This window comes from Hyperolius riggenbachi, chromosome 5, assembly GCF_040937935.1.
Source record: "Hyperolius riggenbachi isolate aHypRig1 chromosome 5, aHypRig1.pri, whole genome shotgun sequence".
Classification (NCBI taxonomy): Eukaryota; Metazoa; Chordata; class Amphibia; order Anura; family Hyperoliidae; genus Hyperolius; species Hyperolius riggenbachi.
Genome location: NC_090650.1, coordinates 208,809,473 through 208,836,701, shown reverse-complemented (window position 1 = coordinate 208,836,701; position 27,229 = coordinate 208,809,473). Strand labels below are relative to the sequence as shown.

Genomic DNA, 27,229 nt, shown 5'->3' with positions numbered 1-27,229 from the left:
TCTACACCACTTCACCATGCACAATGGTTTGATAGCTCACTAAAGGACCTAAAGAAAGAAGTGCGCAGACTAGAAAGGAAATGGCAAAAATCTCAGAATTCAAAAGATAAACACATCCTTGTCTCTCACCTGGGAAGCTACCAAAATGCGATCACTAAGAAAAAATCCTCCTACCTACCACAGGAGATCGCAAAGGCCGCAAACAGGCCAGCCCAACTATCCCGCACAGTTGATATCCTCTGTAACCCATCCTGTCAAAACCCTACTATAAATCCCTCAAAGGAGCTATGTGAGAAATTTGCTTGCTACTTTTCTGACAAAGTGTCCTCTATTCGGTCTCTCATTCAGTCCACAGCACCTAAGACTTATTCAACCCCTCTAAATAGTTGCAAGAACAACCTACCACCCTGGATTGACTTCAAAAGTATTAGTGAGGAAGAGATCTCAGACATCCTCCGACGTCTCCGCCAGACAACCTGCGACCTGGACCCTGGACCAACTAAGCATATACTGAAATGCCCTGACCTGCTTGGTCCAGCATTTCACAAAATAGTAAATTGCTCTCTGCAAGCAGGGAGGTTTCCTACCTCCCTAAAAGAATGAATCATGAAGCCCCTTCTTAAAAAAACCTTCCATGGATCCAGATGCAATGAGCAGCTATAGACCTGTATCCAACCTACTCTTCTTAGGTAAAGTTATTGAAAAGGCTGTCTATCTGCAATTTGAAACCAGGCTCTCAGCAAACAACATCCTGGACCCTCTACAATCTGGCTTTAGGAAACGCCACAGCTCTGAAACAGCCCTCATCCAAGTCTGCAACGTTCTGCTCATGGCAAGGGACAGAGGGGAATGCTCCATCCTAATCCTGTTGGATCTCTCAGTGGCTTTTGATACAGTTGACCATGAAATCCTGCTCAACAGACTGCAGGAGTACTGTGGCATCAGTGGATCATTCCTCCAGTGCTTCAGATCATTCCTGACTGACAGAACACAGAGAGTATCCCTAGGATCTATCATGTCCAACCCTGCACCTCTACAATTCGGAGTGCCACAAGGATCAATCCTATCCCCTCTGCTGTTTGCAATCTACATGTTACCACTCGGTACAATTATCCAACGACATGGCCAGATGTATCACTGCTATGCCGATCACACACAGCTATACCTGCCCTTTAAACCTGGTGGAACAGACTCTACTCCAAAAGTAAATTCTTGCTTAGCTGAGCTACAAGAGTGGATGAATGATAACTGGTTGAAACTGAATGCTGACAAAACTGAGGTCCTTTTTGTCCAAAGCCAGCGCTCGCCATCAAAACAGCTCTATCCTAAATCAACATCAATCCGGATTGGGAATTCAGACATAAACAGCTCCAACCTTGTGCGCAGCCTTGGTGTGCTAATCGATGGGGGATTGAGTTTCAGAAACCAAATTTCATCCGTAGTCAAATCTTCCTACTTTCATCTGAAGAACATTGCAAAAATTAAACATCTGTTTCCCCCAGAGGATCTTCCAACCCTAGTTCACGCCTTCATCACAACACGGCTGGACTACTGCAATGCCCTTTATGCAGGCCTCCCCACAAAGGACCTGCGTCGCCTGCAATTAGTGCAGAATGCTGCTTCCAGATTGCTAACAAACCAGCCTCGTCAGTGTCACATTACACCGATCCTTCGCTCACTGCACTGGCTACCAGTAGAATGGAGAATACTCTTCAAGATTGGACTTCTGACATTCAAATCCCTGCACAATTTGGGCCCTGGATACATGAAGAACTTGCTGAAGCTGCACCACACCTCTCACAACCTCGGATCAGCAGGTTCTATAAAATTGGTCACTCCCAGAGTGCACTTCAAAACCTCTGGAGACAGAGCTTTCTGTCATGCTGTCCCTACTCTTTGGAACTCCCTGCTACACCCAGTAAAGACAGCCCCATCCCTGGAGTGATTCAAATCCAGACTGAAAAGCCACCTGTTTAGCCTGGCATTTCCGGACTTATAAAATTCTTCCTCTGTACCACAATGGTCTAAGCCATGCTTATGCGCTTTGAGTCCTACGGGAGAAAAGCTTTACAAATGTTATTTGTTGTTTGTTGTTGTTGTCTGCTATATCCTCTTTCATGATCTCTTACTTCTTAAAACTTAATATTAGTAAAACAGAACTAATCATTATTCCACTATCTCTGTCCATTTCTCTGCCTGTTATAACACCCCTTTAACTTCAGTTCCCAAAGCACGATGCTTAGTGGTAATATTTGACTCCTCTCTCTCTTTTATTCCTCACATTCACTCCCTGACTAGCTCCTGTCAACTAGCATCTGACCTTTTCTCACTCAGGACACAACTTGTATGTGCAATGGATAGCGGAGATGCCGCCGCGGAGACAGGCGGCATGGCGGCGGTCTCCGCGAGTCAGCCGGCGGTCTCTGCCACGCAGTTACATGCTGGTGATCTGCCTGGTCCTCCTATTGCACATAGATTGAGGGCTACGCGCGCGCCAGGCGACAGGACCTTTATGCAAATAGAAGGGGAGTCAGCTGATCTGCCAAGTCAGCTGACTCCAACAGTACTTTGGATTGGCTGAGTGGCTGGGGCGGCGCTGCGGAGCAACCTTGTATATATAGAACCAGACTGTCAGTTGCTCTGCATCTGCTGTTGCAAATGCTTACGTGTGAGTGCTCAGACCTTAGTCAGATCCCAACGTGTGCTAGAACCAGCCAGAGCTGGGGATCCACACTTAGCCAGATTCTGTTGATAGCTTAAAGTACTAATTACATTGTATTATCTGTTATGACCTTCTGCTTTCCTTGACTACTCTCCTTCTTGCTGACTCTGTACCTCTGCTCATCTGATTCACGTTGCCGACTCTGCCTGAACTCAACTCTGAATCAGCCTTCTGTCTTTGTACCTTATCTGCCCGTACGTTGCCTACTCTGCTAGTCTGACCTCTCTATCCTCGCCTGTGGGCCTAGCCACTGGTGAGGGATCTGTAGCATTCACCTGCTCCTCAGGAGAAGCTCTATTGCAGCACTGTCTGTAACACCTGCTCCTCAGGTGTCCACTGGCTGCAGTACTGTCTTAATCACCTGCTTCTCAGGTGATCAACCTTGCAGCATTCCCTGTAGCACCTGCTCCTCAGGTGTCCTTTAGCTGCAGTACAGCCGGACTCGCCTGCTCCTCAGGTGGTCCTTGGCTGCAGTATTGTCTGTAGTCACCCGCTCCTCGGGAGACCTCCTCTTCCTCATTACTGTTGCACCAAACACTACTCACTTTGGTAGTCCTGTGTCTGGCTATACTAGCATTATTGGTGATTCTGCAGTTCACCACATAATCAGGTATAGCATCTGTATTATTGGTGATACTGCAGATCACAAAGATATGAGGTTGGCACTCCACTGGCGATAATAAACTTGAGTTTATTGAAAAAGTTGCAAACACGACATGTTTCGGGGTCACCCCCTTCCTCAAGTGTACACTTGAGGAAGGGGGTGACCCCGAAACATGTCGTGTTTGCAACTTTTTCAATAAACGCAAGTTTATCATCGCCAGTGGAGTGCTGACCTCGTATCTTTGTTACCGTAACATATTGCTGGAGTGGTGAGCCACGGAGTGTCTGAGCACCGGCGGACCAGGTGTGTGAGGCATGGATGGGTGAGGACCCCGGCATCCTGACTGTTTGCATTGATACTGCAGATCACCAATAATCAGAAAATCTGTTTAGCTGACGCCAATCGTTACAGAACAGCAGACCAAACATTATGGACGCACTGCGTGATCAAGTTGGAGTCCTGACCACCGCGTTAAACAATCTTACCGGGGTGCTTAACCCTCCTGGCGGTTTGCTAAAAAATCGCCAGGGGGCAGCAAATCTTTTTTTTAATTTTTTTTTTTTTTCATGTAGCGAGACAAAGTCTCGCTACATGATAGCTGCTGCTCAGCGGCATCCCCCCAGCCCCTCCGATCACCGCCGGCGACCGGCGATCAGGAGATCCCGTTCAAAGAACGGGATCTCCTGGAGGGCTTCCCCCGTCGCCATGGCGACAGGGCGGGATGACGTCACCGATGTCATCGACGTCGTGACGTCAAAGGGGATTCCTATCCACCCCATAGAGCTGCCTGGCACTGATTGGCCAGACAGCGCACGGGGTCTGGGGGGGGGCGGCTGCGGCGCGACGGATAGCGGCGGATCGGCGGGTAGCGGCGGCGATCGGGCACTGCACGCAGCTAGCAAAGTGCTAGCTGCGTTCAGCAAAAAAAAAATTATGCAAATCGGCCCAGCGGGGCCTGAGCGGTGCCTTCCGGCGGCATAGCCCGAGCTCAGCTCGGGCTTACCGCCAGGAAGGTTAATACCCAACAGACCCAGATTACACAATTGTCTGGGACTGTACAGGTACTCCAAACGACCGTTAATGCAGTGCGATCCCCTCCAGTCACGGACCTTCGCATGTCCGTACCCGAGAAGTTCTCAGGGCATAGATCTGACTTTCAAAACTTTAAGAATCGTGTGCTATCTTATTTTGAGTTGAGGCCTAACTTGTCAGGTTCTGAGCACCAGAGGGTAACATTTATAAAGACCCTCTTGTCAGGAGATTCACAGACATGGGCATATAGTCTTCCTGCTGAGCATGTGGCATTATCCTCAGTTCAGGAATTTTTTAAGGCCATGGCCATTATATATGATGATCCGGATATTTCGATCACTGCTGAGAGGAAACTCAAGGCTCTCAGGCAGGGTCGTAATCTGGTGGAGGTTTATGCGGCAGAGTTTAGAAAGTGGGCTGTGTCAGCTAGATGGGGAACATATGCATTGCTAGACTGTTTCCTGTCAGGGTTGTCTGATGCAGTCTCTGATTTGATGTTAGGGCATCCTGAACCCAAATCCATTGATGAAGCGATTTCTTTGGCTGTGCGGGTAGACCGCCGCTTACGCTATCAGAAACAGACCCGTGGTAGGAATGCAGTAAGATCTATCTCCTACGCCTCCTCTCCACACTCGTCACCACCAGATGAGCCGATGCAAATCGGACACTCTCGGTTGACGCAAGTGGAAAAGAATCGCAGAAGGTCAGAAAGACTTTGTCTATACTGTGCTGAGGAGGGTCACATTGTCCAGAATTGTCCTAAGAAGTCGGGAAACGCTGCCGCCTAGGTGTAGTCAGAGGTAATACCCTAGGCGAGCAGTCTTTACCTCTAAACAATAATCGTCTGCTCCTTCCTTGTTCCATTACCTGGGAAGGTCAGACCACACTCACAGAGGCTTTTGTGGACTCCGGCTCTGCAGCCAATTTTATAGACTATGACTTTCTAAAAAAATTGGGAATTCCCTTACGCCCTTTAGACCGACAGATATTGGTCACAGCGGTAGATGACTCTCCCTTGCAATGTAAACAACCTCTTTCTCAGACTCCTGTGTTATTATGTAGTATAGGGGTGCTACACAAAGAGAAATTACAGTTCTTTGTCCTGCAAATGGCAACCTCTACCATTATCCTTGGTATGCCCTGGTTGCAACTCCACTCCCCTCAGATAGACTGGGCTTCAGGTCAGCTACAGAGCTGGTCAACCCATTGTCATCATCATTGTTTGGAGAGAGTTGCTGTTTGTGCCACCAGGGTACAGGTCAAAGGGGTGCCAGTGCAGTACGCTGAATTTGCTGATGTGTTCTGTCCGAAGTCTGCAGATAAACTCCCACCCCACCGGAGTTTTGATTGTCCCATAGAATTAAGATCTGGCTGTATGCCCCCTAGAGGTCATCTTTATAATTTGTCAGGGCCTGAGAAGCTGGCAATGCAGGAGTACATTAAGGAAAACCTGGCCAAGGGCTTCATCCGTCCTTCCTGGTCACCAGCCGGGGCTGAGTTCTTTTTTGTACAGAAAAAGGACGGTGGCCTTAGACCTTGTATTGACTATCGAGGTCTGAATAAAATCACAGTAAAAAATCTCTACCCTTTGCCCCTGATTGACGATTTATTTGCTCAAGTGACCTATGCCAGTATCTTCTTCTCCAAGTTAGACCTGCGAGGGGCATACAACCTGGTGCGCATTAGGGACGTGGACGAATGGAAGACGGCGTTCAACACGCCCGACGGGCATTACGAGTATCTGGTTATGCCCTTCGGGTTGTGTAATGCCCCTGCGTCTTCCAGGAGTTAATCAATGAAGTCTTCAGGGAGGTTCTGGGAAAGTTTGTGCTAGTTTATCTAGACGACATACTGATTTTCTCTCCTAATCTGACAGAACATCGTTAGCACGTCAAGTTTGTTCTAAGGAAATTAAGACAGAATTCGCTGTACGCGAAGCTAGAGAAGTGCCTCTTCGAGGTCACTAAAGTTCCTTTTTTGGGATACATTATTTCCACTTCTGGCCTTTCCATGGATCCAGAGAAAGTCTCTGCTGTTTTGGAGTGGCCCCAACCTGTAGGGTTGAAGGCACTCCAAAGATTTCTTGGCTTCGCCAATTACTATAGAAAGTTCATCAAGGGGGTTCTCCTCGGTAGTGTCACCCCTTACCAATCTTACCAAAAAGGGGGCTGACACTTACCATTGGACGTCAGAGGCACAGACCGCCTTTGCCACACTGAAAAAATTGTTCTGCTCTGCTCCCATTCTGAGACATGTGGATGTCACTTTCCCCTTCATTGTTGAGGTTGATGCGTCAGAGATTGGGGTTGGAGCTGTGCTGTCTCAGCGCTCAGGCCTTCAAGGCAAACTACACCCTTGTGCCTTTTTCTCTCGTAGATTCTCTCCTGCCGAGAGGAACTACGATATCGGCAATCGGGAGCTTTTGGCCATTAAGTTAGCCTTTGAAGAGTGGCGCCATTGGCTGGAATCAGCAGAACATACCATCACAGTCTATACAGATCATAAGAACTTGGAGTACATTGAAGGGGCCAAGAGACTTAGTCCCCGACAGGCCCGCTGGTCCTTATTCTTTTCAAGGTTTAGATTTATTATAACATACACACCGGGTAGTAAGAACGTCAAAGCAGACGCGTTATCCAGGTGCTTTGAGCCTGAGACAGTTCAGTATTCAACCCCTGAGACCATCTTACCTCAAAAAGTGGTGCTGGCAGCTACTGAAACTTGGGAGAACTGGATGGCTACTCTGGGCCCTTACCAACAGGACATTCCAGAAGGGAAGCCTGACGGGGTTATGTTTGTACCACTTCCTTTTCACCTACAACTTTTACAATTATTTCATTCCCATAAGAATGCTGGGCATCCTGGGGCTGCCCGAACTCAGGATCTGTTAGGCAGATGTGTATGGTGGCCTTCACTGGCACTTGATTGTAAAGAGTTTGTGAGAGAGTGCTCAGTTTGCGCTAGAAGTAAGCCCTCTTGCCAGGCACCAGTGGGTACACTACAACCCCTACTCATACCAAACGAACCCTGGACTCATTTGTCCATGGACTTTGTGGGAGAACTCCCCAGGTCTGAAGTAAAACGGTCATTTGGGTGGTAGTCGATAGGTTCAGTAAGATGGCTCATTTCGTCCCCCTGAAAGGACTCCCCTCGGCCCAGGAGTTAGCCGATCTCTTCATTCAGCATTCATTTTTCTGGCTGCATGGCATTCCGGAAAATGTGGTGTCCGATAGGAGAGTCCAGTTTGTGTCGAAATTTTAAAGAGCTTTTTGCCATCAGTTAGGTATGGACCTTTCATTTTCATCAGGCTACCACCCACAGACCAATGGTCAGACCGAAAGAGTTAACCAGTCCCTTGAACAATTCCTCAGGTGTTATGTGGCTTATGTCCAGTCAGATTGGGTAAAGTTCTTGCCGTTCGCAGAATTTGCGCATAATAACCTGAAAAGTGCCTCCTCTGGATTTTCCCCTTTTCAGGTGGTGTCGGGAAAATCTCCCAAGTTTTCTCCTTTACCTGTGGCACCTACTCCTTTCCCGGCCCTGGAAGATTGGCAAAAGGCGTTAAAGGAGATTTGGCTGTTAGTTAAGAGGGAATTTGGGGAAAGCTTTCCAGACTCAGAAGAAACAGGTGGATTAAAAGCGGTCTGTAGAGTGGAAGTTTTCTCCAGGGGACATGGTGTGGGTATCTACTCGGCATTTAGCGTTGAAACAATTGTCACCCAAGTTAGGACTCAGATTTATAGACCCATACCCTGTGTCCAGAAAGATTAATGATGTCACATATGCGATTGATCTCCCAGCCAGCATGAGAGGTGTGAGATCATTCCATGTTTTTTTTGTTGAAGCCTGCAGTGCACGTGGGTTCCTCTTCCCCCCCTGTGATGGTTGATGACCAACCTGAGTATGAGATCGAGAAGATCTTGGATTCTCGATTGGTGCAGAATTCTGTACAATACCTGGGCCATTGGAAGGGGTATGGTCTGGAGGAAAGAACTTGGGTGCCGGATTGTCGCATGCATGCTGAGGATTTAAAGAAAGAGTTTCATGAGTTACACCCTGGGAAGCCGGGAAGGAAGTGTCCGGGGTCCACTCCTCGGGGGGGGGGGGGGGGGGTACTGTAATGGATATGGCGGCGGTCTCCGCGAGTCAGCCGGCGGCCTCTGCCGCGCAGTTACATGCTGGTGATCTGCCTGGTCCTTCTATTGCACATAGATTGAGGGCTACGCGCGTGCGTGCCAGGCGACAGGACCTTTATGCGAATAGAAGGGGAGTCTGCCAAGTCAGCTGACTCCAACAGTACTTCAGATTGGCTGAGTGGCTGGGGCGGCGTTGCGGAGCAACCTTGTATATATAGTACCAGACTGTCAGTTGCTCCGCGTCTGCTGTTGCAAATGCTTACATGTGAGCGCTCAGACCTTAGTCAGATCCCAAAGTGTGCTAGAACCAGCCGAGCTGGGGATCCACATTTAGCCAGATTCTGTTGATAGCTTAAAGTACTAATTACATTGTATTATCTGTTATGACCTTCTGCTTTCCTTGACTACTCTCCTGCTTGCTGACTCTGTACCTCTGCTCATCTGATTCACGTTGCCGACTCTGCCTGAACTTAACTCTGAATCAGCCTTCTGTCTTTGTACCTTATCTGCCCGTACGTTACCTACTCTGCTAGTCTGACCTCTCTATCCTCGCCAGTGGGCCTAGCCACTGGTGAGGGATCTGTAGCATTCACCTGCTCCTCAGGTGAAGCTCTATTGCAGCACTGTCTGTAACACCTGCTCCTCAGGTGTCCACTGGCTGCAGTACAGTCTTAATCACCTGCTCATCTGGTGAAGCTCTATTTGCAGCACTGCCTGTAACACCTGCTCCTCAGGTGATCAACCTTGCAGCATTCCCTGTAGCACCTGCCCCTCAGGTGTCCTTTAGCTGCAGTACAGCCGAACTCGCCTGCTCCTCAGGTGGTCCTTGGCTGCAGTATTTTCTGTAGTCACAGCTCCTCGGGAGACCTCCTCTTCCTCATTACTGTTGCACCAAACACTACTCACTTTGGTAGTCCTGTGTCTGGCTATACTCGCATTATTGGTGATTCTGCAGATCACCACATAAACAGGTATAGCATCTGTATTATTGGTGATACTGCAGATCACCTAATAATCAGAAAATCTGTTTAGCTGACACCAATCGTTACAGTATGTATACATGCTCTTATACAGAAAATCTGTTTAGCTGACACCAATCGTTACAGTATGTATACATGCTCTTATAGTATCTCATCTGGACTATTGTAACATACTACATTGTGAACTACCAACTAAACAGACTGGCGCTGCTTGAATCTGTACCAAACTCAGATGCTCATCTCATTCATCATTCATTTCACTCTTCCTCTGCTGCTCCTCTCTGTCAAGCTCTTCATTTGCTACCAATTAACCAGAAGATTTAGTTCTAACGCTTATCTAACTTAAAAAGCTCTCTCCTTTGTATACCTCCTCGCTAGTTTCCTGATACCAACCCAGCCGCAATCTCAGATCTGCACATGACTTTTTTTTGTCCTCCTCTAGAATCACCTCTTCACATTCACGTACACATGTCAAGCATACGCTCTACCTTAGGCCAGTTCCCCTTTTGACCTCTGGCCAAGTGGCACTCCTACTAGATACCCTAAAACACACTTCCTCTAGGTATGAATATTGTATACTACCCCACCTCTTGTCTCCCTCTTTTGTCCCCCCCCCCCCCCAATTCCTTTAGTATGGAAATTTGCAAGGGCAGGGCTCTGTCACTCTTTTGTGTCTTGGATTTTGTTACAACTTTATTGATATTGGGACGGATTCTGTAACAACTCTGTATTTTGTATATTGGGGTATACTTTTGTCTGTATTATTTTGTACCACATGTTTGTTTCTTACTGGGTACAGCACCAGGGAATATGCTGGCACTTTATACGTTATTATTATTATTATCTATATATATAATAGAGTAAGTGCCTCAACCTTCAAACAAGAAGAAGAAGTAGCGCCCTGCCCCCAGGGCCGGTCCAAGCAAGAAGAAGGGGCTGGTCCAAGCAAGAAGAAGAAGTAGTGCCATATCAAACCAAGGGCAAAGAGAGATCATTTGCATATTCAGTAGCAGTGCATTGTGGGTAACCACAAATGTGCACTTATAGCTGAATTATTGCAGATTTGCTTCTGTTTTAAGAAGGAAAATTACACCAAGCTTTGCTTTTTTTAGTAGGAGGGCCTTTTGGTCTCTTTTATCCTCCAATACATTCTTAGTAGTTTGGGTCACCCTGAGCTGCTTGGTTACTCTGTTGTACTGGTCCAAGCCCTATCTCATACAGCCTTATTGATCCCTGTTATGTACTGATGAGGACCAAATGTCTGAAACAGGCTGTCATATGTGGGTTTGATATGGCTGTGTAAAATTTAAAGCTATAGGCTTGCTATACACCAGTGGTTCTGAATGCTTGCTTGGCTTATTAAGGGTGAAAAGGAATTATTTGCATATTTAGTAGCAGTGCATTGTGGATAACCACAAATGTTCACTTATAGCTGAATTATTGCATATTTCATTCTGTTTTATGAAGGCAAATTACACCAAGCTTTGCTTTTTTTCGTAGGAGGTCTTTTTGGTCCCTTTTATCCCCCTATACATTCTGAGTGGTTTGGGTCACCCTGAGCTGCTTGGTTACTCTGTTGTACTGGTCCAAGCCCTATCTCATACAGCTGTATTAATCCCTGCCATGTACTGATACACTAGCAGCTCTGGACGCTTGCTTGGCTTACCAAGGAGGAAAAGGGGTAATTTGCATATTTCGTAGCAGTGCATTGTGGGTAACCACAAATGTTCACTTATAGCTGAATTATTGCAGATTTCCTTCAGTTTTAAAAAGGCAAATTACACCAATACAGTGTGCGGCATTGCAGGAAGTGACAACAGTGGAATGCAACGCACGATGGAACACAGAAGAGGTGAGTCATCCCCGCCCGCTGCCTCTTACTAATAGTGGCGGCTGCTACTGTGCTTAAGCAGGAGGGGGAGCGCACATGGGGACCCAGGTGAGGGGGGGGTTCCTGCTGAGTTTAAGCTGGAGGGGGAGTGCACATGGGGGACCCAGGTGAGGAGGGGGAGTCCTGCTGAGCTTACGCAGGAGGGGGAGTGCACATGGGGGACCCAGGTGAGGGGGGGGGGGGGGTCCTGCTGAGCTTAAGCTGGATGGGGAGTGCACATGGGGGACCCAGGTGAGGGGTGGGGTCCTGCTGAGCTTAAGCTGGAGGGGGAGTGCACATGGGGGACCCAGGTGAGGGGGGGTTCCTGCTGAGCTTTAGCTGGTGGTAGAGCACACATGGGGGACCCAGTTGAGGGGGGGGTCCAACCTCCCTCCCCGCCGCTGTGCCCAATACCCCCCTCCTGACCTCTACCCTCTTTTGCGGCGTATGCTACGCCGCGGGACGGCTAGTTAATAATAATAATAATAATAAACTTTACTAAAATAGGATATAAATTAACCAGAGTGCTTTACTGCAGACCAAAATCAGATCTTCCTTCACTTCTGTACCTGGTAGAAAAATATATTTGTGTCCGACAAGCCACATGTTCGTAAATAATTGTAGTGAGCTACATATTGGAAAATAATTGTACTAATAAGTTTGAATGAGTGCAAACTTAAAAATCATGAAGCTTTAAAAGTGTTTACCATTTTTATTTTTACCCACTAAAAAAACATTCTAAATTGTATTTATTTTCTTGAACTTAAAGTGAACCTCCGGACTAAAAAACTACAAAAATCTACTCAGCAGAACTGAAAAGGCTTGGTGTTTCTTTAACAGTTTCACAGCATCAGAACTTTGTTTTTCTTACCAAAGCATCATTTTTAGCTGCATTTTTACCTAAGCTCCACCCATCAAAGAAATAAAGCCCAGGCTTTTTTTCCCTGATGACGTGCAGAGCATGATGGGATTTCATATGTTGTTGTTCATGTTGCCTAGCAACTGGGAGAGGTGCTCAGGACACAGGACAGTTGGAACTGTCTCATGCTCCCTGTCACCTCCTTTCAACCAAAAAGATTGCTGCCATCATGAAATCAAACATTTGCCTGTTCTTTTAAAAAGTGTGGGTAAGAGATTCAATTTACCTATCTATTTTAATTAACATAACTAATGTAACTTAATGATAGTATGTTTGTTTAGGCTGGAGTTCCTCTTTAAGTATTTAGATATTATAGTGAAAAATGATTGTCTTTGCAGACAGATTTGACAAGACGTACATTGTGTTGCTATAAGATTTACATCAGCAATTGTAAGTGGCAAAAGCTTCCAAAGTCTGCTTAATTTTGTTTTTACTCCAAGTCAGTTAAGCGGATGAATGCAGTTAACATTCTTAAGATACTTCTAAATTTAGTAAATTAACCACACAGTAATAGTCATACTTCAAAGAGCATGCAGAGTTTTTAATGAATGCCTAACCAATGGTGTCACTGAGCGCAGTTGGTGCACTGAAATATTGAATAGTTCTGAAATAACAGCTCTTTTAAATTCAGTTATAAATAATGTAACTGGTTTATTGTCTTAAAGCTGAGATTTGCGCTTCAATGAAGTAGAGTCTGCATGTTTAAGTGAACTTTAGCTGTTTAATGTGATGTTGAAAGAAGAAGTTGGCATGTGTTTACAGGTATGGGTGTCTATGGGGGATTTTGATAGGGGGCACCTTCGGAAACACAGAATTGACAAGGCTGTAATGTAAGGGATCTGAAGGCAGTTAGATTTGCCCCGGCATGTGGCACAGAAACAATACCTTGATATACTCTGCCTTAAGCTCTAATGCTGGGAATACACTGGTCGACCCGGCGGATTAGCCGCCGGATTGACCCCCACCGCGTCCCCCCACTTCCCTGCTCGTCCTCGCCGCCGTCTGGATCGATTTCCGCTCGTCCCCGTGGGCGCTTGCTTATCTTCCGCTCGATTCCCCACTATTGTCCACCCGTGGGGATCGAGCAGGGAATCTATCCGGCGGGTCATCGGACCTGTCGGATATTATCAATCGAGTCATCAGCGGCTCGATTGATCAGCCTGCCTCGACCCCGTGTATGCCCAGCATAACACAATTACTTCACAGGCTTCTGGGATGATTTTGCTCAGTGCCTGATTTGGCTCAGATCAGAAAAGGACCTACCAGTGGGCAAAAAACAAAGGGTTACAGACAGTCCTTGTTCTGCAGAAATGGCTGCTCTTAACGGTGTCCTGTTTGGTTATTGAAGGCCACATTCTTTTTTAGCAATTCACTGAATGAGGAACTGTTTGTTAATGATTACTACTATTTAGAGCATCTATAGAAGTGATTATTACCAGCACAGGACCAATAGAGAGCTAATACTATAGTTAAGGGAGGGCCCTCTTTGGGCCCCGATGCGGTCGCAACCTCTGCACCCCCTATTGCTATGCCACTGCATTCAACCTGATCTTGTTGCTGTATCTACCATGAGAAGAGCCATAGCAGGATGTCACTATTCCTGCTCATGCATGGGCATGATTTTCACACCAGAGATAAAATGCCAACTGATCAAATTGGAATTTCGATCTCCTTTTGTTCTCTGTTTAATTCCGGTTGGAAGTGCATTCCGTATACATCATCATGTTCAGGGAGAAACTCCACCTAGCCCCAGTCAATTCTTATTATTATTTAGTATTTATATAGCACCAACATCTTCTGCAGCGCTGAAAAAAGTACCGGTATATTGTCTTGTCACAAAACTGTCCATCAGAGGGGCTCACAATCTAACCCCTACTATAGTCATATGTCTACGTATGTATCGTGTATATCGTAGTCTATGGCCAATTCAGGGGAAAGACAATTAACTTACAGTATCTGTATGTTTTTGGGATGTGGGAGGAAACCGGAGTGCCTAGAGGAAACTCACGTAAACACAGGGAGAACATACAAACTCCTTACAGATAGTACCTTGGCTGGGAATCGAACCGGGGACCCAGCGCTGCAAGGCGAGAGTGTTAATCATTACACCACCGTACTGCCAATTCGCACTATATAGGTAACATTTTTCTTTGCAATTCTATTTTCTATCAAAATTGGAAGAAATATTACATACGTGTGTACGCTGAATTTCGATTGCTCGTATATTTGGTTGCGTGTAGTGGCCTTTAGACTATCAGATAACAGTCAAGATTGTGACTAGAGATTTAAGGAAACAAAATGAGATGTAGATGGGAGTTTGCATAGGAGAAATGGAAATAAACAAATAGCAGTAAAGTTTACACAAATCAACAGTAGTATGATAGTCAATTTAGAATTAACAGCAGCCTGAGAAAGTAAAGGTGTCATATCCCAATTAAAATGTTTTACTTCAGACGTTGCCATGTGTACCCCCTGTGGTATAACCACACTAAGAACTTTAATCCTAAGCAAAATTCAGTAACAGTTGTTGCAATGAGTCTTACAAAACACAGGCATTTATATAAAAGTGCAGATCCAACCGCTCAGGAAGGAAACACTGACAGCTTGCTCATATGAATGCTTGGCTTAGGTCTGGTGCTTGCAGTTTATCTCAAAGTAGGCAGTGGATGGTTAAACAATATTTTAACCACTTCACAACTAAGGGGGTTATTTTCACCTTTCAGTGCTCCTTGCATTCATTCACCGATAATTTTATCACTACTTATCACAATGAAATGAACTATATCTTGTTTTTTTTCACCAACAATTAGGCTTTCTTTAGGTGGTACATTATGCCAAGAATTATTTTATTCTAAATGTTTTTAATGGGAAAATCTGAAAAAAAAATTGGAAAAAAATAATGTTTCAAGTTTCGGCCATTATAGTTTTAATAAGTTAAATAATGCATGCTACTGTAATTAAAATCCACCTAATTTATTTGCCCATTTGTACCGGTTATAACACCATTTAAATTATGTCCCTATCACAATGTCTGGTGCCAATATTTTATTTTATTTGGAAATAAAGGTGCTTTTTTCAGTTTTGCTTCCATCACTATTTACAAGCCCATAATTTAAAAAATAACAGTAATATACCCTTTTGACATACATATTAAAAAATGTCAGTCCCTAAGGTAACTATTTATGTATTTTTTTATCGTCAATTTTTTTTTTATTATAAAAAAATGTTTGGATACCTTGAGGAGACTGTGGGAGGAAAGTAGTTAATTTTAAGTGTAAAAAAATGCTTTTAATAAAAAAAAAGTTTGTTGATGTAATTTTACTATTTGGCCACAAGATGGCCTCAGTCATTTTTTTGTTTAATGCGTCCTGTAAGCGTACTATGTATGCTTACAGGAAGTGTACTGAGGATGGGAAACTTTTTATTTTCCACAGTGATCTCTAAGCTTCTCATAGAAGCTGCCGATCATAACTACAGGGACTTAGATCAATGAATGGGAACTTGTTTAAAGGGGCGTAGATATACTGTACAGGGGCAGGAAAGTAGTTAAAACTTGAGTAGATCCTTGCAGAACACCTAGGATTTTTTGACTGTCTATTCAGGCCATACGCTGGTTCAGCCTGTTCTCACATTGGGGTTGATGCACTAACCACCACCAATATAATACAGTGCGCAGGCAGGGCACAACAATAATACCGATATTACTGCCTGCAGTATATGCAATTGGCGCAACCTGTGTTTCTATGTGAAAAGGTTCAACACTATATTACATATCTGATGAGAATGAAAAACTGCCTCAATTCAAGACATTTTCCCAATAAATATCAAGGTTGGCCAGCGACTTTGTACACGTTTTTAATTTTGTGAGTTTTTGCCCACTGTGTATTTGAGTTTGACACCCCTGCTCTATAGAAAAAGTACATGACTACTTTGCTTTAGGTATACAAATTGTCTCTCAAGCTGTCGTTTTCACCTTTTTTATTCTGGCCATTAGTTCTTACTGCTATAAAGAATAATTTGGGATGTATGTGTTCTTTATTTTTAGTCAGGGCTAATAAGGACACAGGAAACTGACTACCTCTTGAAGCCATTACCTGCACACATTGCACTGAAACATAACTACTCAACCTCAGATTCTCATCAGCCCCATGTTTTATACAAGAGATCCACTGAAAGGCAACTGTACAAATACAAAGATGTATCTCTCATTGAAAGACAGCAAGAACTGGAAAATAATTATCGCTTTTACAAAGATAACAAATCCCATTTAAGCCAAATACACATGGATGACAGACATAAAACAGCTGAGAAACAATACTACTGTGGAAGACGCAAGAAATGTATGTAAGGGCATTCATTTTGTTTTCATTTCTAAAGTCATCTAACATAAATGTTTAGGATGTATGTACTATTATAAGTTGGATGGTATGAAGTGAAACTCCAGGACAAATTTTTCTGAATTTTGAACAGTGTTAAAACTAAAATATTTATTATACTTTCTTATTGTGGTGTGTTTTTCTGGGGGGAGGAGGGGGGGAGTTGTCACTTACATCTAGTAAAAAGGTTAGGTTATTGGATCAGAAAGTGATGCACAATTTTATACAATGAAAGTATAACTGGCAATATAATGTATACTTTTTTTTGTTTTTTTTTATTAGTGTTTGTGTCCTAGTTTAATTTTTTTTACCATTTCCCGAGATTGTTTCTGAGAACACTAGCTGAAGAAAGCTCTAGCCAACAGGCATAGAAAAGCAGTAAAAATGTACATATAAAATATTCCCCCAATCCCCCACAATATCTAAAAGTTTGTCATCTAAAAATATTTGCACTTTAGCCATGCATGGTTATTGGTTATTATGGTTGCTACAAATGTCTGCCTGCATACAACAGATTAAATCTATCATCACACCCCAGTGGGTTCAAGCTTCTTTGAGATCTCACAACAAGCCAGTTTATTGTATCCCTCTACTAGTTATTGAAACACAGTCAAAAATACATTCACTAGTTCAAAGAAAGTTAATGTATTGATTCTGAAAGGATAGTGTTATTTACGGAACCTTTTGTACTTCTCAGTATCACCTTCAACATTTCATTAAAAAAATACCAAAAAGTCCTCTGAATAGTGATAAAACAAGCAGGAATACCAGTTTGGGCTTATTTTGCCTTAAGGGGCCCATACACTTTCCGATTTTACCACCAATACACAGCCGATTCGATCACTGTGATCGAATCGGCTGTGAAATCGTCACGCAAACGCTGACCGAACGATCAATTTCCATCCATAATCGATTGTTCCCGTTGATTCCCGTTGTTCCTGTCAGTGCGGAAGATTTTGCTCAATCGCCGGCGGGTCGGGAGTGCGCCGATAGCGGCGTTCGAATGCCCGACGACCGACGCAATACAGCGGTAATACATTACCTGTTCTGCCGGCGCGAGCCCCCACTTTCACCGCTGCTCCGTCTCCGCGCTGGGCTCTGAGTCCGGCAGGCTTCACCTCTTCCTGTCCCGACAGGAAGTTTAAACAGTAGAGCGCCCTCTACTGTTTAAGCTTCCCCCGGAAGGAAGTAAAGTGAAGCTGGAGGAGCCCAGACCGGAGAAGAGACAGCGGAGACCAGGGGACTCGCGCCAGCCGAATCAGGTAATGTATAAATGGCGGGGGGCAGCGGCAGCTCCACAGATGGTGAATCGGTTTCATGCTGAAATCGATTCACAATCTGTTTGCAGTAAAGGCAGCCATACGATCCCTCTCTGATCAGATTCGATCAGAGGGGGATCTATCTGTTGGTCGATCTGATGGCAAATCGACCAGTGTATGGCCACCTTTAGTGTTTCTAATATTATAATAACATTATTTTGTGTCCCTTTCACATTTTCTGTCATTCTGTTTTAAAGTTGCCCCCCCCCCTTATTTACACACACACACACACACACACACACTATTTTGATTGGCCAATTCTACTACCTCCGTGTAGTATGAGAGCTTACATACACAATCTATTCATAGTATTCGAAATCTGTTTGCACTCATATTGCATGGAGGTGGTAAATCTGCCAAATTATTGGTCAATCAATAATGATATGTGTGTACCAGGCTCTACATGGGATGCATGTAATGATGCCACTCTGTGGGCCACTCCATGTTCCCTCCAAAGCCAGGCGGGTGTCCAATGAAATTATTGTGCACATCTTCCTGGGAAAGGCTTTGACTGAACGGGGTTTCAGATGCATTTTTGCTCTACCCAGAAGATGGGGGAAATCACAAGGGGGTAGGAGCAGACCAAGGCACAAATCAGTAAGAAGAGGAGACCAGCAATGGACAGAACTAAAAGACCAAACAATGTTGCAATGACTGATTGTGATTCGTTAAATATCTCATAATCCTATTATCTATTCTCAGTTAACCTATACATGATATGCTCCCCTGTAATATCTAAGCAGCATAGATCCAACTAGATTATCCTAAGTACTTTCCATCCACACCAAGCTGTTATATAATTCCCCTTGAAGCAATAACATTACCAAGGGGTTCCCTGTCAGATTTTCCATGTTTTCCTGATCAATGGCATAAAAGATGGGAATACATTGTGGTCTGTTGTACAGAAGGTCCTGGCATTTGGTGTGTGAGGATAAAGGGGGCAGGCATGGCCTGCCACTTCGTTACTCCGATTCTTCCCTACATAAGTAAGGACGGTTGTCACACAACCTTGAAACTGTTGAATCTTATAGATGATTATAAGGGACTCACCAGTATATTCTATTATTAGATAAAGTGCAAACAAAAAGAAGAGAAACGAAGTTTTTGTGTGGTATTTTCACCTCTGTGTTCTGTATCTTACTTAGATATGATTAAACCACCTAAAGAAGATCTTTACATTTTGTCGGATGAATACAGCTATCCTAGAAGAAGCAAACGTTCAGTTATAAAGCCACCAAGGAACAAGCCTTTCAATGTGGAAACTCTTGTGGTTGTTGACAAGAAAATGATACAAAATCATGGTCATGAAAACATCACTACCTACGTGCTAACAATACTCAATATGGTATGAGAGCAATAATCAGATAAAAAGCATTTTGGATAGATCATTTTGGGTTATTCCCTTACTTTTTGACATGTAATAATGATTCAGATGTGGTATTAGCACACTGTAGTTACAATGCTTTACTTGGCTGAAAAACAAATGCGGCCATCAAGTCTTAACTAACTAAAAAACAAAAATGTAAAAGAAAAAAGTAAGACATGCATTTTCAGTTCTCCTGAAGTATTGTATAATTTTGTTTTGTAAATAAAAACAATAGTAACTAGAAAATTCTAACAAAACCCAGATCTTCCTCTCCATACTGTGCTATACATTTTACGTTTAGAGACCTTCAATCACTTGAAGAGCTAAATGTCTACTATAGTGAGACAGGGAAATGTCCAGAAAACTTTCAAAAAGCACAGAGATACTGAAAGTCCAATATGGTGTAGCACCTTTTTTTAAGTTTAAAGGAGCGATATATAATAGGATTGTAAAAGCGATACTCACAAATTTGGGTTGCTAAACTGCAACCACTTAAAGGGCAGGTGAGGAAAAGTCATCCTCACTCTAGTTTGTTGTCTCCTCTCTGAAATTGGTCACACTCCAGTCCACAACAGGAAAAATTATGAAAAATATAAGTATATACAACCTCCCAACAGAGGAATACATGTATTCTGAAAGATAGAAAATGCACTATATATAAAACTCCCGCTCTCATTGACTGGCAATGTGACACTTCACTCTGCCCTGATGAAGAGAGCTTGGTCTCACAAAACATGTTATCATTTTAGTGGTTAACAAACTGATTTCTGGTGTTTGCAAACAGAGGGTCCCCATGCAAAACTTTTAGGGGGTTCTCTTCCTACATTCTCCCCCCCCATACCCGTGGGGAGGAGGGGCCCGGACTTCTCTCCTCCCCCTCCACCGGGGCACCTATTTCGCGCAACCCCACTGTGTCAGTTCCACAGATCAGTTTGGCGGCAGTGAGGGGACTTACCTCTTCCACTATGGGGTCTATTATACCTGGCGCTTCTGCTAAAGCCCCTAGAAGACTATGTCCTCTCTGGTCTCTGCCTTCTTCTGGGACTGACACACTTCGTGTGAACAAGTCACGTGCAGAGAAACTTAGAGAGGTACTAGGCAGAGACCAGAGGGGACAGTGACACCTAATGGTTCCTTAAGGAGTAAAGTAAGCTAAAACTTTTCCTTTTGCAGCCTGTCCTACAAAAACATTTTTGCTAGTTCCCCTACTAGGGAAGTGGCGTTCACTGTCTTCAACTAAAACAGTCTTCCTACAGCAGTACTTTCAGCCTTCCCTCAACAGCTGCAATGTAGTGTACCTTCACTTCCATGCAAAAACCTTATAGGACACTAAGAGGTAGGGTTTGTGATGAGAATGCAATTTGCTTGTCCTGCCCAACAACCTGTTTGTACCCTGTGTACACAAGTACACCTAATATGTAATCTTATTATGCTGGCAGTTTTGAAACAATGTCAAGGTCCCATGATGTATATTCCTTGCCTTTTTAGGTTTCTGCATTGTTCAAAGATAGCACAATAGGAGGCAACATAAACATTGTTATAGCTGGCCTCATTCTTTTAGAAGATGAACAGGTAAGTCTGAATTTGTAATCACAAAGTGAAACATAACATAGTGTCATTTTTATAGGAATAAAGATTATTGAAAGAGTTTTAATTCTTGAGTTTTTGTATCTACAGTGAGGCACACAAAAACTAGCCCAGTTGCTTTCCACTGGAGGTGCCTACTAATGATACAATCTTGATTGTATAATCTTACCAAGTCTATGTAATAGAAGTGTAAACTGAGTGAATTTACATTGAATGGACACTTTGGGTTGTCCCTCACATTACATAAAAGTGGTAAATTTGTACAACAAGGATTGTTTAATTAAAACGAGTATACGAGTATGCAACATGATCGTTTTTTCCACACGATTCCGCACTCGATTCTGCGCTCGATTCTCTTATCTTCATTCATTTTTTTTTTCTTTTTCCTTTCACCGCTATGAGAAATCGAGCGCAGAAACGATCGGGAGCAATATCGGACATGACGTATTTTATCAATCGGATCCATCTATCGCACAGAAAATCGTACCATATGTATTAGGCATAAGTGGCAGGCAGATTGGCAGATTTTATGTGCGCCACCCAATAATTGTACAGTTAATATGTGTGCTCTCATTTGTAAGTTCTCTCTCTCTATCGATTGTTGTACTTGTTTCAGACTCTCCCGATACCGGTTCCCTCTCCCGATACCGGTTCCCTCTCCCTTCTTTGGGACACTTACAAGTGTTGTAGGGAAGTTTTTGGGGAAAGGACAGAAAATGAGAATACATTTTAAACTGCAGTCAACTGAGAGGGTTAAGGGTGGACTTTCAGTGCCTAACTTTAGGAAATACTACGAGGCAGCAACCTTGGTGAGGATAGTAGATTGGCATAAGCATGCGGAGGACAAGGAATGGGTCAAATTGGAAGAAGAGATGGTGGGAGGATTTATTAAAAATACCCCATGGTCTACGGAGAGAAAAGGAGATACAGGAATGGGCATAAACACTTTGTTGATAAGACATACACTGAGGGTCTTCTTCAGAAATAGGGGGAGGGTGACAGTCTCCCCGTGGCCTACGCCCATGATGCCGGTTCTGGGTAATAAGAATTTCCCACTGGGTTACGATTGTGGAAATATTGGGGAATGGAAAAAGAGGTAGAATTGAGAGCCCGGGAGGATGGGGAGTGGGTTGAGTTACAGAAAATAAGAGAACAGAAGGGGAATGAGAATGAGAAAATAAGAGAACAGAAGGAGATTGAGAAAATAGATGAATGGAGCTACCTACAATGCAAATTCTTTCCAGCATGCAGTGGCGCAAGAGAAGCTATGAGTAGAGCATTAACACCGTTTGAAGAGCTATGTAAGGGGGGAGATTTGGGGAGGGGAATACGCTCTAAAATATACTCATTACTTAATGTAATGGAAGATCCAACAACCCCAATTAGATCAAAATGGGAGAAGGACCTGGGAAGGCAATTCACTGAAAGGCAGTGGCAGAGAGTGCTAGAACTGTCTAGTAAATCATCCATTTCAACAAGTGGACAGGAAGCAGGGTATAAAATTTTCGCAAGATGGCATTACACCCCAGTGATGTTGAACAGGATGTTCCCAGGGACATCAGCAATGTGCTGGAGATGTGGAAAGGAGAAAGGAGATATTATGCACATTTTCTGGGGGTATAAGCTGATAAGACCATATTGGACCCAGATTAGAAATCATATAGAAGGCATTGTGGGGGTCAGACCGCCAGGGGACCCCCGCCTTCTTCTTGCTACACTGTAATGATTGGCCTAGGAAAAAATATGATAGATCATTAAAGGACTTACGAGCCCAAATCCATAAAAAAAGGTCTGTACCTGTATCACGTTTGAAGGCACGGAGGACGCCATCCATGCCCTCCGTGCAGCTCCGCCGGATCCCCGCTGCTTGTCCTCCCCCAGGCCGGGCCCCGACCCCCCATGTACTGTGAAATGTTCCTAAGCTAGGGTTGCTGTTTCAAAGAGCATGTCTCAACTCTTTATTGGCTAAAACCATCAAATGATTACTTCCCAACTTGCCCCGACCCCCCAGCTCCTGCCTCCTCAAATATGGCCGCCGGAGGAGGCCGTGGCTGCGCAGTCCGCACCGACGCGAGTGCGGCTACGCAGCTCTAGGGCCTCCCTCCCCGATCCACGCTACGTAGCGTGGATCGGGGAGGGAGGCCCTAGAGCTGCGCAGCCGCACTCAAGTCGGTGCGGACTGCGCAGCCGCGGCCTCCTCCGGCGGCCATATTTGAGGAGGCAGGAGCTGGGGGGTCGGGGCAAGTTGGGAAGTAATCATTTGATGGTTTTAGCCAATAAAGAGTTGAGACATGCTCTTTGAAACAGCAACCCTAGCTTAGGAACATTTCACAGTACATGGTCAACACATTTTCCACTCTTAGGAGTTGTATGAATTTTTTTTACTCCTGAAGCATGGAAGTGTATATTTTATCTTTATTGGAAGCAATAAATTAAGAATAAATCATATGCTACAGTGAGGGCCTAACACTGAATGCTCTAGAACTATAACACATTGCACAAATAGTAGCAAAAACATTAACCCTAGGATCAGTCCTGAAAATATTTTTTGGGGTCCCTAGGTGGTGAACTGCAAGCAGCCAAACATCTATGCAAGCAGCTACACAGTACTGGCTCTGCACTGACTACAGGCAGACTGTAAAATGGCTGCCAGGTTTGGTTCTTTTAAGGGGGGTGGTCTTTGTGGTAAAAATGTCTGATTGGCTGTCCTGTGCCACCTGATTTAAGGGTGAAGGGTCAAAATATTGGGAAAGCATAGGGAAAGCACATTGTGTACTGTTTGCAGTGAATGCAAAGGAAACATGTTTGTCCATCACTATTTGTGGTAAGTGTATAACAAACAGGAGATGTAATATAATTGCCTGTTATCAATAAATACATACTGAGTTTCCATAAAAATCCATAAAAAATGCTGTGGGCCCACTTTAGGATCCCTTTTGAGTCATCCACAAATTCAAATTCTGACCACTTCTTGACCACCTCTTTGGTTGGTGCTGGAGTATTCCCTGTACTACCCTAAAGGCAGCACTGTCTGTCTGCATGTGTATTTCCTTTGCACCCGAATCACTTGTACATGCTGACCATCCAGCCCAATGCAAGTAATAACATCTATAGCAGGTCAAGGTGTAGTGCTGCTAATTCAAATAGAGATGCTAGTAACTTTCTACAGTCATACGCTATTCATCATAGTATAAGAATACTAGCTCAATTCCAAATATGTGTGTTCTTTCTTTTAGCCGGGACTTATTATAAACCATCATGCTGATCACACACTGAGCAGTTTCTGCCAGTGGCAATCTGGACTGGTGGGGAAAGATGGCAGTAGACATGATCATGCTATTCTGCTTACTGGGTTGGACATCTGTTCCTGGAAGAATGAACCATGTGACACCTTGGGTAAAGTTCCATTAATATAATTACTGATGTCAAAGCGCATTACACATTGACTGGAGTCAAAGCACATTACACTTTGATCATTCAAAGTTCCAGTGTTTTCAGTAATACAACTGGAAAAATAAAAAATGATGTTTTATTCAAAATTATATTTAACCCATATGGTGTTCCTACAATACAATTTTCTGAGTGTTTAAACAATTATTTTTAAATTTCATGCAAGACTATGCTGAATATGAACTCCTACATATAAAAATGAAATTACTATTTTCTTTAAAAAGGGTTTTTAGGTAATTAGCTTAAAATGACTGAAATGTAACCAATGTAAGTAGCAATGGTTGTGCAATCTGCTCTGAAGTTATGTAAAAAGAAAAATATTCTCACTGTCGGATACAAACATGCAGCTGCAATTACACAGCCATTAATCGCACTGTAGCTAGAAAAGACACAGGGAAAATCATCAACTTTCGCCACCTAACCAAAGAATATTATTAATAAACTAATAAAAACGTCCATCAGTTAAATAACAGCTGCTAGGCCAATAGATGCGTGCCTGTGTGCGCGCCTGTGACCTCGCGCGTGCGCATGACCCCAAATGCATACACAGCTGCGCTCAAACCGTGCCCATCTCGATCACTGCCCAAAGCCGCCCATGGCTGCATGCCACACATGCACGCCAGGCACAACACACAGGCACAGGAGGACATAGGGAATGGGAAGTTATTATAGATGATTCAAGCCAGGCTTGCAGGATTTCTAATAGTTGCCCAGCTTGCGAGAACCTTAGTAAATCATACTTAATATATGTAATGCATGAGAAGAAAGACAAAGGCTTTTTCTTCTTTTACAGGATTTGCACCAATTAGCGGTATGTGCAGCAAATACCGGAGCTGTACCGTGAATGAAGACACTGGTCTTGGTCTGGCATTTACCATTGCACATGAATCTGGTCACAAGTAAAGTTTTTCTTTGAATCTTCACAATTCATCTTGAACAGAAAAATGTGTTTTGAAAATTACATTAACTAAAGTTGTATGAGATTCTATTTTTATTATGGTCATTTGTTTGGTATGTTTGTTCATAGTTTTGGCATGATCCATGATGGAGAGGGCAATATATGCAAAAAAACTGAAGGAAATATAATGTCACCAATATTGGCAGGGCACAATGGAGTTTTCTCGTGGTCTTCATGCAGCCGTCAGTACTTGCATACATTTTTAAGGTATTGTATCTTGTTTTTATACTTTCAAAGAAAGCTTTTGTTATGTTAAAAAAATGAATCCATCCACTTGTACGTATGTGAGATGCATGTTAGTTCTGATAGATGGTAAAAAAGTTCCACATAATTGTATCTTATATCTCTTTACTACTCTGTTGGTGACACATCTTGTACCTGTGTCTTTTGGTTTCATACTTGCTGTGGCGTTCAATAAGGAAATGCCCTCCCTCTGCTTGAACAAGAATTGATTTTAAACCACAAAGAACAAATTATTGTTTGTATTTATACAAATTATGTTTGAGAACCAGGCATGTCGTTAGCCTAATAGATCCATAGCATGTTCCACGGATCTATTCCTGGGTGCCCAAGAATAGATCCATGGCACCCAAGCATCCCTGTATCCGTGCTTGTTTATGATTGCTTTAGGACAGTGACAGCAAGCATCGGCCCAGTCATTGCTTTTTCAGAAGTCATCCTTCCTGCATCTGACTGGCCATCTATTCCTCCCCTCTACATAGAACAGTTTATACTGCTTGACATAAGCTTCGCCAGCATCTCTGTTCAGAGATGGTCGGCGAACTGTTACCCAAAGCAATTATATATTATATAAAAAAAAATTATATTGTATTTTATATAATTCTTTACCTATGTACATTTTCTAATAATTGTATGATTATAATTTGTCTACTTACTACCTAATGACCCTGGGCTGATCCTGAGACCCCACCCAAAAATGTGGGTCATTCAAAATAACTCGACAGGGACTCCTCCCCAGTCCTCCATCCTAAAACATCGACATGAGAGCATGCTGTTAGCCTGAGGACTGAGCTAGCGGCCATTTTTTCTAAACTTTGCTCTGGAACAAAGGAACCTAAAGGACACCCGAAGCGAAGATAAACTAATGAAATAAACAATTGTATCTATCTTCCTTCTCCTAAAAATGACGTTTTAAGATATTCCACAGTTTTATTTAATGTTTAAATCTACTTTTTAAGTTTTAACTGTTTTATTGATTTTGCTCAATGGCACATTCATTGAAATATGCCAGAGCTAAAATCTATGAACTATTGATCCTTTTTGTCTCTTTCCTGCTCTCATAAGCCATTTTCTGCAAGGGAAGTATTTTATAGTTGGAATTTCTTATCAGTGAGGGTCACACTGTAGTCACTTCCTGTCTGAGTCAGGACTGAGTCAGCCACTTACATACCTGATATTTAACTCTTTCAGGCAGAGAAAGAAAAAAGGTACACAGCATAGTTATTAGTGTGCTTGGCACTGTACAAACCTATGTCTATCTCATCATGTCACACATCACTTCATTTATCCTTTAACGTGCTTTCCCAAACGGACATTTTCACCTGAACCTACAGCGGAATATAACCCTGCATTTCAACTTTGCTCTAAAATATTATTTACAGTATATTATATGCAACCAGCATTTTTTTTTACTAGACCAGCATTGGAAGGGTTACACAGAGCTTTAAAGTTCCTGGAGAGAACTGCATCCGAAGCTTACATAGATACATTTTGTTTACATAAATGTATCTAAGTGTTGAATGTGACTCACTCTCTCTGACTGAGAAGGAGCTGGAGGACAGCCAAAGAGTGTGTAACATTTATCACTTGTTACATTCTATTTAGTTAAATGTATCTATATGAACTTCTGCATATCTCTCCACGGAACTTTAAACCTCTGTGTTTAACCC

General features: G+C 43.4%; 1 protein-coding gene across 2 annotated transcripts in view; it reads left to right on the top strand.

Moving 5' to 3' along the window:
- ADAMTS16 (ADAM metallopeptidase with thrombospondin type 1 motif 16) overlaps positions 1-27,229 on the top strand; it is a 161,162-nt gene that overhangs the window by 21,033 nt on the left and 112,900 nt on the right. For both annotated transcript variants that reach the window (XM_068234569.1, XM_068234567.1), the window contains exons 4-9: positions 16,309-16,603; positions 19,104-19,303; positions 20,813-20,896; positions 24,148-24,307; positions 25,155-25,260; positions 25,389-25,526. In XM_068234569.1, the coding sequence (XP_068090670.1) occupies positions 16,309-16,603; positions 19,104-19,303; positions 20,813-20,896; positions 24,148-24,307; positions 25,155-25,260; positions 25,389-25,526 (983 nt within the window). The remainder of the gene's footprint in view (positions 1-16,308; positions 16,604-19,103; positions 19,304-20,812; positions 20,897-24,147; positions 24,308-25,154; positions 25,261-25,388; positions 25,527-27,229) is intronic.